This window comes from Perognathus longimembris, chromosome 7, assembly GCF_023159225.1.
Source record: "Perognathus longimembris pacificus isolate PPM17 chromosome 7, ASM2315922v1, whole genome shotgun sequence".
NCBI lineage: Eukaryota > Metazoa > Chordata > Mammalia > Rodentia > Heteromyidae > Perognathus > Perognathus longimembris.
In genome coordinates this window covers 69772493-69789241 of record NC_063167.1, presented here as the reverse complement: position 1 = coordinate 69789241, position 16749 = coordinate 69772493, and the positions used below count along the sequence as shown (strand labels likewise).

At 42.4% G+C, this 16749-nt stretch overlaps 1 protein-coding gene across 4 annotated transcripts in view; it reads left to right on the top strand.

Annotated features, from left to right (window-relative positions):
• Trim33 (tripartite motif containing 33) overlaps positions 1 to 16749 on the top strand; it is an 83810-nt gene that overhangs the window by 33360 nt on the left and 33701 nt on the right. For all 4 annotated transcript variants that reach the window (XM_048351825.1, XM_048351824.1, XM_048351826.1 and 1 more), the window contains exons 2-4: positions 6340 to 6458; positions 8320 to 8464; positions 8934 to 9066. In XM_048351825.1, the coding sequence (XP_048207782.1) occupies positions 6340 to 6458; positions 8320 to 8464; positions 8934 to 9066 (397 nt within the window). The remainder of the gene's footprint in view (positions 1 to 6339; positions 6459 to 8319; positions 8465 to 8933; positions 9067 to 16749) is intronic.

Genomic DNA, 16749 nt, shown 5'->3' with positions numbered 1-16749 from the left:
AAACAACATTTTGTTTTCAAATATATAACCATTTGAGTTTGTCTTAACAGTGTATGTCTTCTGAGAGACTGAGACTGAATGATATTCCAACTTTTAGAATAGTGTATGTGTTTTGATGCATTTAATCCATGCCTAGCTAAAATAGAGATATTTACATTTTTATTTTCCACGAGAATGACTGTATATGGTGTTAGAATTTGTGTAAAATCCTTGTCTTGATCTCTTGTGAAGGCAAGAATGATTATTATTGTCAGTATTATTATTACTAAAGAGAGGTTTCTCTAGTCTGCCAAGTGGCTTTTTCATTTATTTTGCCTCAGCCTCCTGAGTGCTGGGATTACCATTTATCCTGTCATGATCAGCCTTCTTCATGCTATCTGTTGTGTTTATATCTTCAGTTTCATTCTTTAAAAAAACAATTATTGTAAAGATGATATACAGAGGGGTATAGAACTCAGGTAGTATATACATTTCGTTTTGAACAGTGTCATCAGTGTCACCTCTCCCCTGATTTTTCTCCCTCCTGATTTTCCTTTTTTTTTTTTTTTTTTTTTGGCCGGTCCTGGGGCTTGGACTCGGCCTGAGCACTGTCCCTGGCTTCTTTTTGCTCAAGGCCACTTGAGCCACAGCGCCACTTCTGGCCATTTTCTGTATATATGTGGTGCTGAGGAATTGAACCCAGGGCCTCATGTATACAAGACAAGCACTCTTTTTTTTTTTGCCAGTCCTGAGCCTTGGACTCAGGGCCTGAGCACTGTCCCTGGCTTCTTCCCACTCAAGGCTAGCACTCTGCCACGTGAGCCACAGCGCCGCTTCTGGCCGTTTTCTGTATATGTGGTGCTGGGGAATCGAACCTAGGGCCTCGTGTATCCGAGGCAGGCACTCTTGCCACTAGGCTATATCCCCAGCCCAAGACAAGCACTCTTGCCACTAGGCCATATCCCCAGCCCTCCTCCTGACTTTTCCTCCACAAGTTGTATAGTTCATTTTAACATAGTATCTAGTGAGTGTCACTGTTGCATTGGTTCACCCTTTGTCCCACCCTTTCTGTGCTCCCCCTTACCCTCCCCAAGACAGATAAACTTACAGAGGAGACAGAAGGTACAAAAAATAAAAAGAAACAGCAACAAAGGAGAAAAGCAAATAAACCAAAACACAAGAATAAATAGCAAAACTAAAAAAAAAAAACCTTCGTTTTCAATTCTTGGAGTTCATTTTGATAAGCATCATTTTATGTGATCATATAAACTAGCTATTGAGCCTTTGTGATCTCTCCTAAGACTATCATCCTCCTTTGGTTTCACTGCATGAATGTCTAGAGTCCTGGATAATTTATTATGTCCAAGTGTATTTTTTTCTTCTTCTACCATCCAGTATGTTTACTTGTGGATTTATAGGCACATTCTAGTTACACCAAATGAGGGAAACTATGCAACCTATGTTTCTTTGGGTCTGGCTTATTTACACTGGCTTATTTTTTCCAAGTCTTTCTATTTTCTTATGAATGATACAGTACCATTCTTTCTGATGGAAGCATAGAATTCCATTGTGTGTGTGTGTACACATACACACGTGTGTACACACACCACATTTTCTTGAGTTGATAGGAAACTTCAGTTTCATTCTTGATGCAGAAGTAGATTGTGGCGTGACTTTAGGACTGAGTTTTCATTCTTAACGTGTTTTTTTTGGCCAGACCTGGGACTTGGACTCAGGGCCTGAGTACTGTCCCTGGCTTCTTTTGCTCAAGGCTAGCTAGCACTCTGCCACTTGAGCCACAGTGCCACTTCTGGCTGTTTTCTGTATATATGGTGCTGGGGAATTGAACCCAGGGCTTCATGTATGGGAGGCAAGCACTCTTGCCACTAGGCCATATCCCCAGCCCCCATTCTTTTTTTTTTTTAAATTTTATTGTCAAACTGATGTACAGAGAGGTTACAGTTTCATATGTTAGGCATTGGATACATTTCTTGTACTGTTTGTTACCTCCTCCTGAGGTGCCAGACTTTGAAGTCAGGCCCCACCACGTGAACCCCATTTTAGAATCGAACCCTGAGCCAATCAGATTTGTACCTGTGTTCTAATCTTGCTTGCACAGCTGATTGTTGTAACCTTGTTCTTTGCCTTTATAAGCCCTGTGTAATCACAGCTCGGGGCTCCCTCCTAACCTCCGCTGTGTCGGTGGGTAGGACGAGGCCCGAGTTGGCAGCTCGTTAAATAAAGCCTTGCCTTGCTTTTGCATTTCGGAGTGTCTAAATCTCGGTGGTCTTCTTGGGGGTGGTCTTGCAACTTGGCACAACATTTGGGGGCTCGTCCGGGATAGCCCCAGAGACCCCGAGATCCCAGACTCCGAAGGTAAGGAAACAGCACTGTTCATTTGTCTTGGCCTGTAATTTGTCTGTTTGTCTGTTTTGCTTTTGCTTATACTTGTAGGGCACGAGTCAGTTTGGTTTTTGGCCGGAACTGACCAGGAGGGCCTCCTAAACGAGACTCAACCCGCCCACCTTGTACTTGGGTCTGCTCCTTCTGCTTATCTGGCAGGAGGTTGTGGGCCAACTTGGGTCCACTCCTCCTGTACCCTGGCAGGAGGTTGTGGGCCAACTTGGGAGATCTCCAACTCGTAACTCGGGTCCACTCCTTCTGCACCCTTGCAGGAGGTTGTGGGCCAACTCGGGTCCACTCCTTCTGCACCCTTGCAGGAGGTTGTGGGCCAACTCGGGTCCACTCCTTCTTGCAGGAGGTTGTGGGCCAACTCGGGTCCATTCCTTCTGCACCCTTGTAGGAGGTTGTGGGCCAGCTTGGGAGATCTCCAACTCGTAGCTTTTCTTGTTCTCAGGCCTGTGTGTTTTCCTCCTTTTTTATTGTTTTGTTTTTTGTAGCCTTTTGGACTGAACTTCTGATCAGAGCTATGGATAACGTTCTATCTTGAGGACCTCCATCTAGCCCCCTAGACTTGATCCTAGCTCACTGGAGGGAGGTTAAGGAGATAGCTCAGAACCAAGGTGTGGCCCTTAAAAAGGAAAAGTGGATCACCCTGTGCAAGTCAGAATGGTCCACCTTTGAGGAAATTGAGGGAGCTTTGACATAGGGAGGAAGCATGGAGGAGGAAATGTTTCCCGCTCCATACTCCCCATCCCAGTTAAATGAGAGGATAGATTAAAATCTCACCCCCCGCATTTACTCAAAGCCCTGACTGGCAGTAAGAATTTTAAGTTGATACATCTGTTTAGGAAAGAAAGCTTGTAGACCTGAGATTGTGTTGTCCTTATTGAGATCTGTTAAAGGCCTGTCAGCTTGCCAATGCCCCCAATCAACAGATTAACCACGGTGGAGGGGACCCTGGACGGCATCGCCACTTGGGTTCATTGCTTCCACGCCAGGCCAGCTGACCCCTTTGCCCTGGATGACAACTACCGTGATGGAACATGGGAGGTCTCCAAGCACCCAGCTGGGCCGCTTCGCCTTCGCCTCAAGAAAAGAAAGTTAGACTGAATATTGTTATAATTTTCTTTTTGCCTTCTTTCCTTACTACCCTGGCTGGTGTTAATGTTATTTTGGCAGCTCACTCCAAAGTGAGGTGAATCCTGCAGTCCCTTGGTAAAGTAGACTAAGGTTATAGGTTCCTGGCTAGGTAAGGTCAACGCCCCTGAGTCAGCCTGAAGAAATTACAGAAGATGGATGATCTTCACCCATCAGCCCCCCTTTAAAACCGAGGGACCAGAGTTATTTTCGGATACTACTTTTGGCCCTACTGGCCCATACCTTACCTCTATATCATCCCCTAGACATGCAAGCCATTGAAATGGACAGAATGGAGCCATGATTGGCTCCCAAGGTACCAAAAAGAAAAAGGGGGAAATGAGGTGCCAGACTTTGAAGTCAGGCCCCACCACGTGAACCCCATTTTAGAATCGAACCCTGAGCCAATCAGATTTGTACCTGTGTTCTAATCTTGCTTGCACAGCTGATTGTTGTAACCTTGTTCTTTGCCTTTATAAGCCCTGTGTAATCACAGCTCGGGGCTCCCTCCTAACCTCCGCTGTGTCGGTGGGTAGGACGAGGCCCGAGTTGGCAGCTCGTTAAATAAAGCCTTGCCTTGCTTTTGCATTTCGGAGTGTCTAAATCTCGGTGGTCTTCTTGGGGGTGGTCTTGCAACTTGGCACAACACTCCCTCATTCACCCTCCCCTCTCTCCCTTTCCCTCTCCCCCCCCCCCCATGAGTTGTTCAGTTGATTTACACCAAACAGTTTTGCAAGTATTGCTTTTATAGTCGTTTGTCTTTTCATCCTGTGTCTCTTGATTTTGGTATTCCCTTTCTCTTTCCTAGTTCTAATACCAGCATACACGGTTTCCTATGTACTCAGATAAGATACAGTAATAGTGCAGGTACAACCTCAGGAAGGGGATACAAGAGGATCATCACCAATAGAAGCTACAGTTTCACATGGCATGTTGAAAGTAATTACAACAGTGATATAACAATCATTTCTATAACATGGAGTTCATTTCACTTAGCATCATCTATTGGGCTCTTGTGATCCTCTGCTGTGACTAGCCTAATCCTGTGCTAATTATTCCCTGTGAGGGAGACCATAGAGTCCATGTTTCTTTGGGTCTGGCTCACTTCACTTAGTATAATTTTTTCCAAGTCCTTCCATTTCCTTACAAATGGGGCAATGTCATTCTTTCTGATAGAGGCATAAAATTCCATTGTGTATATATACCACATTTTCCCGATCCATTCGTCTACTGAGGGGCATCTGGGTTGGTTCCATATTTTAGCTTTGACAAATTGTGCTGCGATGAACATTGTTGCACTGGTGGCTTTAGTGTGTTCTTTTTTTTATTTTTTATTTTTTTTATTTTACTTTTTATTTTTTGGCCAGTCCTGGGGCTTGGACTCAGGGCCTGAGCACTGTCCCTGGCTTCTTCTTGCTCAAGGCTAGCACTCTGCCACTTGAGCCACAGCGCCACTTCTGGCCATTTTCTGTATATGTGGTGCTGGGGAATCGAACCCAGGGCCTCATGTATGCGAGGCAAGCACTCTTGCCACTAGGCCATATCCCCAGCCCTGCCAGCCCCCATTCTTAACGTTAATGTTCATGTTAAACTTGGTACACAAGCCAAAGTTTTAAAAAAGTGAGGTATTATTTTCTATTGCTGCTGCAACAAAATGCCTCTGAATTCGCTGTCTTAGAACAATACAAATCTCTTCCAGTTCTAGAGTCTAGAACTGTGAAGTCGGTTCCATGTGGCTAAAGCTAAAAGATTTGACAGGACAGACTGGTTCCTCAGGGCTAGAAGGGCAATCCATTTCCTGTCCCTCTCAGAATCTAGCGGCCATTTCTTGGCTGGTGGTCCTTTCCTTCATCTTCACAGCATGCTACTCCAGGATTTGCTTTACCTTAGGTGTCGCCTTGCTTATCTGATAGGCCTCTATCTCTGCCTCTCATTTATAGGATCACTTGATTACATTTAGACCCCTCTGGATAATCCAGAAAATTCCATATTTCAAGAGCCTTAATTTAATCATGTCTCTTTTGCAGTTTAAAATGCTGCTGGTAGGTTTTGATAAGATTTTTGTAGAGCCATTATCCAGCCAACCACATATTACAATGAGCACTTTTTTGGATGAGAATTTTCGTGGATGTTTTCTTTTCCTAAATACACAGTATCATTTTTTTTCCTAGTGGTATAATTCAGCAGTTATTGTGTTTAGTTCTTTTTTAATTAATTAGTTATTATTTTTGTCCGTCATGGGGCTTGAACTCAGGGTCTAAGTACTGACCCTGAGGTTGTTTTTTTTTCTTTTCTTTTTGCCAGTCCTGGGCCTTGGACTCAGGGCCTGAGCACTGTCCCTGGCTTCTTTTTGCTCAAGGCTAGCACTCTGCCACTTGAGCCACAGTGCCATTTCTGGCCATTTTGTATATATGTGGTGCTGGGGAATCGAACCCAGGGCTTCATGTATATGAGGCAAGCACTCTTGCCACTAGGCCATATTCCCAGCCCGACCCTAAGGTTTTCTTTTTGCTCAAGGATATTGCTAGTGTTCTATCAGTTTAAGCCACAACTCCACTTCTGGTTTTCTGGTGGTTAATTAGAGACCAGAGTCTCAAGGACTTTCCTGCCTGCCTGGCTTCAAACTGTGATCCTCAGATATCAGCCTCCTGAGTAGCTAGGATTACAGGCGTGAGCCACTGGTGCCTGTCTTGTACTCTGTTCTTACTGTGTATTTTTCTTTGTCTGGATCATACGAGTGCTTTCCATAGGGTCCTGATGCAAAATTTCTGTCCCTCCCCATGTGAAGAATAGTGTTTAATTTTGTATTTTGCATTGTAGTTGGTGTGATACGGTGTCCAGTGTGCCGCCAAGAATGCAGACAGATAGACCTTGTGGATAATTATTTTGTGAAAGACACATCCGAAGCCCCTAGCAGTTCTGATGAGAAATCAGAACAGGTACGCACCTTAATTTTTCCTTATATTCCTGTCTTGAAATCACTATGTACGTTAGAAAAAAACATGTTGGGATTATTAAGTAATTCAAATTGAAAGACAATAAAAGATAGCTTATTCTACATTCTCAGACTTGGTTAAATGAAACTGAGTTGCTACTTAAATAGTCAGTAGCTGGTGGCTCACCCCTGTAATCTCCGCCTACTGGCTTGATGAAATCCAGGAGGATCTCAGGTTGAGGTCAACTTGGCAAGAAAATTAGCAAGATCTCATGTTAGCAAAACAAGCTGGGTACGGTGTTGCATACCTGTAATATGAGCTGTTAGGAAGGCATAGGTTGGAGGATCATAGTCTAAAGCCAGCCTACAAGAAAATATGAGACTATCTGAAAAGTAACCTAAAAGCAAAAAGGGCTGGAAGTGTAGCTCAAGTAGGATTGTATGTGTGTAAGACCTCAAGTTTAAGCTCTAGTACCTTCAAAAAACAAAAAAAGTCGAATCTGATACAGACTTTCTGTTTTGAGCTTTGCAATTTTATCTGCTTAAATGTTAGATCTGTAAGGAGGATTTTGCTTGTTTTGTATTTTTGCCAGTTCTGGGGCTTGAACTCAGGGTCTGAGCACCGTTCCGGGCTTCTTTTTGCTCAAGGCTCTACCACTTGAGCCACAGTGCCACTTCCGGCCTGTGTGGTGCTGAGGAATTGAACCCAGGGCTTCATGTAAATGAGACAAGTATTCTACCACTAGGCCATATTCCCAGCCCCTGTAAGGAGGATTTTGTTGGAGATAAATGGATAACTGATTTTATTTTTTGTTTTTGTGTTGGTCCTTGGGCCTCAATCATCCTTTTTTTTTTTTTTTTTTTTTGCCAGTCCTGGGCCTTGGACTCAGGGCCTGAGCACTGTCCCTGGCTTCTTTTTGCTCAAGGCTAGCACTCTGCCACTTGAGCCACAGCGCCCCTTCTGGCTTTTTTCTGTATAGGTGGTGCTGGGGAATCGAACCTAGAGCTTCATGTATGGGAGGCAAGCTCTCTTGCCACTAGGCCATATCCCCAGCCTTCAATCATCTTTTGCTCAAGGCTAGCACCCTACCACTGGAGCCACAGATCCATGTCTTGTTTTTTTGGTACCTTTATTGGAGATAAATCTCATGGACCTTCCTGCTTGGGCTGGCTTTGAACTGAGGTTCTCAGACTTCAGCTCCCTGAGTAGTTAGGATTATAGTCATGATTCACCAGTTCCTTCCTAACTTTTTCCCTCCCTCCCTCCCTCCCTCCCTCCCTCCCTCCCTCCCTCCCTCCCTCCCTCCCTCCCTCCCTCCCTCCCTCCCTTTTTTTTTTTTTTTTTTTTTTTGCCATTCCTGGGGCTTGAACTCTGGGGCCTGGGCGCTGTCACTGAGCTTTTGCTCAAGGCTAGTGCTCTACCACTTGAGCAACAGTGCCACCTCTGGCTTTTTGGGAGTAGTTTTGGCCTAACTTTTTCCCTCCCTCCCTCCCTCCCTCCCTCCCTCCCTCCCTCCCTCCCTCCCCCCTCCCTCCCTCCCTCCTTTTTTTTTTTTTGCCAGTCCTGGAGCTTGAACTCAGGTCCTGAGCACTGTCCCTGGCTTCTTTTTGCTCAAGGCGAGAGAACTCTACCACTTGAGCCACAGTGCCACTTCTGGCTTTTTCTATACATGTGGTGCTGAGGAATTGAACCCTGGCTTCATGTATATGAGGCAAGCACTCTAACACTAGGCCATATTCCCAGCCCTAATTTTATTCTTTATACATCAGTGTAGCTAATATATTTGAGAACAAGTTTGAAACTTTTTTTATTGCTTTGTGAGTCTATGTTTGGCAAGTTTAATGTCAGTATTTATTTCTTGTAGGTGTGCACTAGTTGTGAAGACAATGCAAATGCTGTTGGCTTTTGTGTAGAATGTGGAGAGTGGCTATGTAAAACGTGCATTGAAGCACATCAGAGAGTCAAGTTCACTAAGGATCACTTGATCAGGAAGAAGGAAGATGTCTCAGGTAAGATAGACAAGTCACTGGGATCAGTGACCATCACCAGCCTTACTCTTCTGATCCTGTAGTGTGGTCTGCTTATTGATGGATGAGCTTTGAATACTAGCATCAGTAAGAATTTAAAACACTTTCAGACATGGTATCATATGTTTGTAGTCTCAGCACTAGGGAGGCTGAGGTACAAGAATTTTCAGTTCAAGGCTAGCCTGGACTATATTTAAAGAAAATTAGAACATCAGAATTGTTATTTTGGCTGGGAATATGGCCTAATGGTAAGAGTGCTTGCCTTGTATACATGAAGCCCTGGGTTCGATTCCTCAGCACCATATATGTAGTAAATGGCCAGAAGTGGCGCTGTGGCTTCAGTGGTAGAGCCAGGGACAGTGCTCAGGCCCTGAGTCCAAGCCTCAGGACTGGCCAAAAAAAAAAAAAATTGTTATTTTGTTTAAAAAGTATTTGTTTTATTTTGCTACAGAGTCTGTTGGGACATCTGGTCAGCGTCCTGTTTTCTGCCCTGTACACAAACAAGAGCAGCTGAAACTTTTTTGTGAAACATGCGATAGACTGACCTGTAGAGACTGCCAGCTATTGGAGCACAAAGAACATAGGTACAGAGAAATACCACAAAACAATATTTGTAAAACTAGTCTTAAATCTCTTGACATTTTAAATCCAGATTTTACATATTTTTTTTATAGATTTGTATCAACTGTACATTGTAAGTGGTTTTATTATGCTTATTTCCAGGTATCCTGTTTCTTGAAGCAATTTGTTTAATTAATGTTTTTCATGTTCACATTTAATTGACTTAAGAGTATCTGTCAAAGTATATCATTATGTGGATTTGGGCTTGCAGAATGGAGCTGTATTACTTCTCTGCTTGCTGTTCCTGTTCACAGAAACACTGTCCACCTGTAATGTGTTTGGGCCACAGGCTCTAATCTGAAAAGACAAGATTCTCACAGCACAGCCAGCTGGTGTCCATTTCAGCATCAAAGCCTGAACAATGACTTTATGTTAGATGTGTAGTTTGCAGGAAAGCTGGGATTGTATGAACAACCACTGAGAATAATTTCTGTATGTAGGTTTTCCTTACTATGTAACTTGTATTAGCTATATTTTAACTGAATTGATACTGAACTGTTCTAAAACTGTACGGTACTGAAAATTTTAGTCATGTATTCAACAAAATGTGTATATACATAAATGCATATATAAACACATACATGTGAGTATAGTATATATATTACAATGTGTGCGTATATATGTGTGTGTGTATACGTACATATATAGTATTTATTACAGAATTCTGGAAGCGATACCATGGTATCTTTCTATTACAAACAAAAAAGGTGATCTGACTTATTCACAGTGTAGAATTTTCTAAAGTTTTCCCAAGGATACATGGAAGTAAGTTTTATAGGATTTTGTTTCCAAGACAGGGAAGTTACATTTAAATGTGTTGGTTGTTAATTATTTTGAGGTGGAGTCTTACTATGTTGCCCAGATTGACCTCCAAGTTGTGATCCTCTACTTCCTCTACTTCCTAAGTAACTAAGATTATAGACATTTCTATTGCAGTTGGTTTAAATTGCTTTTCTGCCCCCTCCTCCTGTTCCTCCTCCCTTCCTTTCCTTGGTAGTTCTGGGGTTTGAATTTGGTGCCTCACACTTGCTAGGCAGGCACTCTATACTTGAGTCATACTCTCAGCATATACACACACACACACACACATATACATACATACATACATACATACATACATACATACATACATACATACATACATACATGTCTGCTCTCATGTGTGTATGTATTTTTTCCCCCTCCTAGTCCAAGGGGATTGGGGCTTGAATTCAGGGTCTGGGCACTGTCCCTGAGCTCTCTGGTTCAAGGGTAATGTTCTACCACTTTGAGTCACAGCTCCACTTCTGGTTTTCTGATAGCTAATTGGCGATAAGAGTCTCATACACATTCCTGCATAGGCTGGCTTCAAACTGCCATCCTTAGATCTCATTTTCCTGAGTAGCTAGGATTACAGAGGTATCAGTGCTTGGCTTTAATATGTTTACTAACCATGTAGTTTATCCAGTGAATTTATTGAAGCACATTGGATACTATAATCATGATTGAATATTACTTCATCCTTACTCTGTGCTATTTTGAATGCACATTTAATACATACTGCTCCTGAGGTTATGGGATTATTATGACTGTTCTGAAGGCCAGGAAATCTGTTAACAGATTTAGTGATCTATACAAGCATTTCCAATAAGTGGCAGAGCCAGTGACAGAGCACTGACATCTAGGTTCTAAATCTCTTTACCATTTATTTTCATTTTCCCTTAAAATAAAGCACCTATCTTGCTTTGTGCATTTATACTGTGATATTTGCACAGTGATGAGATTGCAAATGACACAGCTTTCAGAATGTGTCCCATCATGTGTTCTGTATTTGAGATCACATCTCCCTTTGGTATTTTGCCTGGATATACTGCTGTATAACTCATGTCACTGAACTTAAAAAACCCAAGTCACTGGATACCAGTGGCTCATGCCTGTAATCTCAGCTACTCAGGAGGCTGAGATCTGAGGTTTGCAGTTTGAAGCCAGTCTGGGCAGGAAAATCCATGAGACTCTTATATCCAATTAACCCCCAAAAGGCAGAGTGAAGCTGTGGCTTCAATGGCAGAATACTAGCCTTGAGCAAAAGAGCTCAGAGACAGTGCCTAGGCCCTGAGTTCAAGCCCCAGGACTGACACAAAAAACAAAATAAAAACACAAGACCCCTTCACACTACCACATGTTTATAACTGTTCTCTTTGTTCTGAGGCTTGCTATGTCAAACCACTCTGTCCACACTGTTATGAGCATAATTTTGATGTATAGTTGGCCTCATAGTGGTCAAGGTTTCAAATTTTTAGTGTCGCCCACATTGAACTTGACCTGTGTCTGTCTTTATCTTCTTTGTTTACAACATGACCTTCATTTCTCATACCACCTGAAGAGTTAATATGGGGCAAATGGCAGGCCTTCTGAGCTGATTTGCTTTTACCTTAAGTTGAGTGGGTACCTCTCAAAGAGGATGCTATCCTTTCACTTTGGCATTACAGTGTATAAACAATGCAACTTTTTGTTGATTGGGAGCTGTAATTATGGGATCCACCATCCTCTCAAGTGGTTACAAAGTCAGCCATGGGGGAAAGGGCGCGGGGAGGCTTGTAAGTATGAATGTTTCTCTGTGTTCTGGTCTGCATTTTACTGCATAAACCATTCCCATTTTACAGAGTACTCTTCTAGACACTGCTTTTCTTCATTTTCAGATTATTTTATGTTAGCCACAATGATATTCAGTTTTCAGTTATGTTCAACAGCAGCTATTTTTTCCTCAAATGGTGTATATTGCACTGCAGCAACTAGAAATTTTCTGGGCCAAGTGCCACTGGGTGGCACTTTTGCCTTAAGCTAGTCTGCATACTTATGTGTTATGATAGTAATCCAAAGATTGAAAGTATTACACTGTTATTGAAAGGTATTGAAAGATTACACTGTTCTTTACAGTTTAGACATAGCTGGTCTTTGTTCATACCTCATGCAAGTAGCGCTGCCTTACCGTGGTAGTTTTTCCTTCCTCTTCCTCCGCCTTTGGTTTTGTGCTTTCTATTTTTAAAGTCTTTATTATGGAAAAATGTACTCATACACAAAAGTAGAAAAGAAAAATGATCCTGATTTGCTTGATACATAACTAATTTGCCCCCTCCTTCCTATCTCTTCCTCCCTCATCATTCATACAGATACGTATGCCTACCTATATTGCCCCTCCAGAGATTCTTCCTTCCCTAACCCCATTATTTTGAGAAATATCTCAGACATCAGGAATATCATCCTTTAGCTGTATATACTATATATGTGTTGGGGATTGTGTTTTGTCAGTTATTTTCTAAGTAACCCAGTAAATACACAGTCTAGTTTGACTTAGCATATCCAATAGAAACAGTACTTGAGCTGGGCTCAATAGCTCAAGCCTATAGCCCTAGCTGCTAGTGAGGCAGAGCTCCTCAGGAGATCAAAGTTTTAGGTTAGCCCAGGCCAAAAAACCTTGGGAGACTACCTCTCAACTGGCACCAACAATGTAGTGATTCACAGATATAGGAAGGTTACAATCCAGCTTGGCTGAGTGTGCCCTGAGACCCTGTCTTGAAAATAACTGATGCAAAGAGGGTCCTGGTGGAATGGTTATACCAAGTGGTAGAATGCCTGCTTATCAAATATGAGACCCTGAGTTTGAAGTTTGGTCTTTGCTCAGGCTAGCAGTTTATAGTATTATAATCATTTTCCATGCTTTTCAGGGGCCACATTTTCTGGTAGGATTCTTTTTTTTTTTTCTTTTAAACTGTTTCTGAGGCTTGACTCAGAGTCTGGGCATTGTCCTTTGCTTTCTTTGCTCACGGCTAGTTTTCTACCACTTCTGAGCTTAATTGGAGAGAAGTCTCACAGACTTTACTGTCCTGGCTTGCTTCAAACCTCAATCCTCAGATCTCGGTTTCCTGCCTGGATCTTGTTTGGTTCTTTGAGTAGGTGGTAGCAGCAGTTTTTCTTTGTAAAATGTCCAACATAAAAGATAAAATTGAAAATTTGGGCTGGCTTTTGGACCTTTGATGAATCAAATGAATCAATATGCCTGTATTGGTTCTGTGTGTTCCATTTCTGATATACCATGACATCAGACAGATGTCATGAAACAATTTTGTGTTATACACACTTGAGAGCTGTACCAAGTCTCTCTCTCAAACAAATCATAACCGTAAGCTGGTGAATTGCTGTAGTACATATAAATTGGATTCTTTACATATAAAGGCAGGTTGGGGTGAACTCTTTTTACAAATGGAAATAAAATAAAACATGAGCAAGATAATCCTAAGTACCACTCTTCTTGGCCTGCTGCATGCTTCTTTGTGTGCTAAGACTGTGACTGTGGCCATTTATGCAATGGGACTACTTGTGCATACTTTTTCCAGGCCTTAGGAGTTGATTTCCACATACCACACAAGGTTATCATAAAAAGAATTCATTAGCCATTACCATGAAAGAATTCATTAGTCTTTTAAATTAAAATGGCCATTTCTTTTTTTCTACCAGGTATACTGTAGAGTCCCAAATTAACACTGAACTTACTGGGCATCTGGGCACCTGTAATCTTAGTTACTCAGGAGGCTGAGATCTGAGAACGCAGTTCAAAATCAGTCTAGTCAGGAAAGTTTGTGAGACTTGAGCTCCAGTTGACTACCACAAAAAGCCAGAAGTGGAGCTGTGACTCAAGTGGTAGAGCAAAAACACACAAGAACTGTGCCTAGGCCCTGTATTCAAGCTCCAGACCAGTACCAACAGAAACAAAAAACTTTAGCAGTAGTGATAGTTCTCATTTAGCATGTTTAATCTTAAGACTCTAGATGAACTTTCCTTGCTTTCAGTTTTTCAGTACAGTTCTTGCAGGTAAATACCAGACTGATATAATGCCTATATGGATAGTTTAAGTGAAGGAGATAGAAATGCTTCACAACAAGGCTTGTGAAAATATTTTAATTTTAATGTAAACATTGACCTTAATCCCATCAACCATTGCCCTCTCCCACTTTAATAACCTCTCTTAGTACCTAACCACTGTTTGGACAGTAGGTTTTAGAATCCTAGAACCTTGGCCTTTCTCAAGGTTGAGGAGGAAGGTACCTGTTGCTTCTCTACTTACTTTGTTTTGTCTTTTAATCCACTTGTGTATGTAGCTAATTTTTGAACAAACAAGGATTTTGACTTCATGAATCTATTATACATGGATGTCTTGAAATCTGAAAAAACCCTCAGGTGATCTGTATAGCAGAGAAATGTAGGAAAAAAAAGAAGAAAAAATTAAGTGTGCTGCAGATGTACCTATAGTTGTTTAATTGTGAGCCACAAGTTCCACATCAATCTATATATCAAAGATATTGTTCTTAAGTTAATCGCTTTACAATCTGCTTTAGTAAATGTTTTTTTCTTCAGGAAGTTGTTAGTAGTTTTAGTCCCCCAAATGAGCTAATTTTTCCATACTGTACTCCTTGGTTTTTAAAGAATGTTCTGGTTTTTGTCTTTTTCTCTTCTGGATTACTTAATGTCCAGTATACTTTTTTTTTTTTTCCCTTTTGGAATGACCCTGAGGCTAGTGGTGGTAGCTCAGGGTAATCGAAATTTGAGGTAGGCTTGGAATCAGGATCTGTCCCAATACTCTATTTTCCTCCCCTCCCCTCCCCTCCCCTCCCCTCCCCTCCCCTCCCCTCCCCTCCCCTCCCCTCCCCTCCCCTCCCCTCCCCTCCCCTCCCCTCCCCTCCCCTCCCCTCCCCTCCCCTCCCCTCCCCTCCCCTCCCCTCATCATTAATAAAATAAAATGTGTATTACTTTGCATTCTTGCCCTCCTTGTTTTGTTTTATTTTGTTCTGTAAGCTACTGGAGGTGGTTTATAGTCATCAGTGGTTTCATACTGCCCTTTGACTTGCAAACTCCTAGTAGTGTTTTTCTTGTAGTCATACATTGGAATCTGTTTAAGCAAGCAAGCAGACACAGATCTGATTCTCAGTTTTCAGTCAGTCCCTTGAAGGTTTCCCATTACATCTTACCCAGATCCAGCTTCAGTACAGATCTCTTTGTTCTGGTGTTTCCCTACTCCATAGCTTTGTCTTCTGCTTCATGCTGAGGATAAGAGATGGTTTCAAACACTGTCTTACTCATTCTTTAGCATCCAGCTCAAGTGCCAGTCCCTGTATAAGGATAGCAAAACCAAACATTTTTACCTTCACAATTTAGAAAAGCAGAATGTCTCTTTGCCTTTTCTGAATGCAGTGAGATATTTTGAGAAACATATTCTGGAACATACTGGGTAAAGACAGATTTGTACAGAGCTAACCTAGGAAATAGGTTTTATGAATTTCAAATGCTAATTGATGCTTGATGTGCTTATATAATCAAATCCAATTTCAAAAAGATCTTTCTTCATTACAAACCAAATAAAGCTCATTAAGTCAAAAGTGTTGGAATAGATTTTTTATATTTAATACTTTGTATAGATTTAATATAGAAAAAAGTCTTTGGACATGAATCAGAGCACATGGAATAAAATCAAAGTTTCAGGGCCTGAGCACTATCCTTGGCTTCTTTTTGCTCAAGGCACTCTGCCTTGAGACACTCTGCCTCTTGAGCCACAGCTCTACTTCTAGCCTTTTTTGTTTATATGGTACTGAGGAATCGAACCTAGGGATCTGTGCATGCTAGGCAAGCACTCTACCACTAAGCCACATTCCCAGCCCCCACAAAGGCAGTTTTTGTGTCCGCTCTCCAACATTGACTGGTTTAATTGCTGTTACTGTTTTTGCTTTGTTTTGTGACAGTGTATCATGCTGAACTTTAACTCTATTGTACCTTCACTTCCCAAGTGCTGAGACAGATACCATTATACCCTACTTCCCCCACCCCCCACCCCCCCAATGGTACTAGGCATTTCTAGGGCCTGCCTAGCAGTCACTGTGCTACTAAGCTACTTCCATCAGCCTTTCACCTCTTTTTTTTTGGCCAGTCCTGGGCCTTGGACTCAGGGCCTGAGCACTGTCCCTGGCTTCTTCCCGCTCAAGGCTAGCACTCTGCCACTTGAGCCACAGCGCCGCTTCTGGCCGTTTTCTGTATATGTGGTGCTGGGGAATCGAACCTAGGGCCTCGTGTATCTGAGGCAGGCACTCTTGCCACTAGGCTATATCCCCAGCCCCTCACCTCTTTTTTTTTTTTTTTTTTTTTTGCCAGTCCTGAGGCTTGAACTCAGGGCTTGGCCATTGTCTTAGTGCTCTACCACTTGAACCCAGGGCTTCATGCATGCTAGGCAAAGCACTCTATCACTAAGCCACATTACCAGACACAGACCCCTCCCCCCTTTATTTGCCAGTCCTGGGGCTTGAACTCAGGGCCTGAGCACTGTCCCTGGCTTCCTTTTGCTCAAGGCTAGCATTCTACCACTTGAGCCACAGTGCCACTTCTGGCTTTTTCTATATATGTGGTGCTGAGGAATCGAACCCAGGGCTTCATGTATATGAGGTGAGCACTTTACCACTAGGCCATATTCCCTGTTCTTTTTTAAATGATAGTATCTTGGTGGTTTCCCAGGCTAGTTCCAAACTCCTGGCCTTGACTGATGCTCCTGCCTCAGCCCCTGAGTTGTGAGGTTATAGGCACACATAGTACATGCATCCTGCATAAATTAATATGCTCGCATGCTT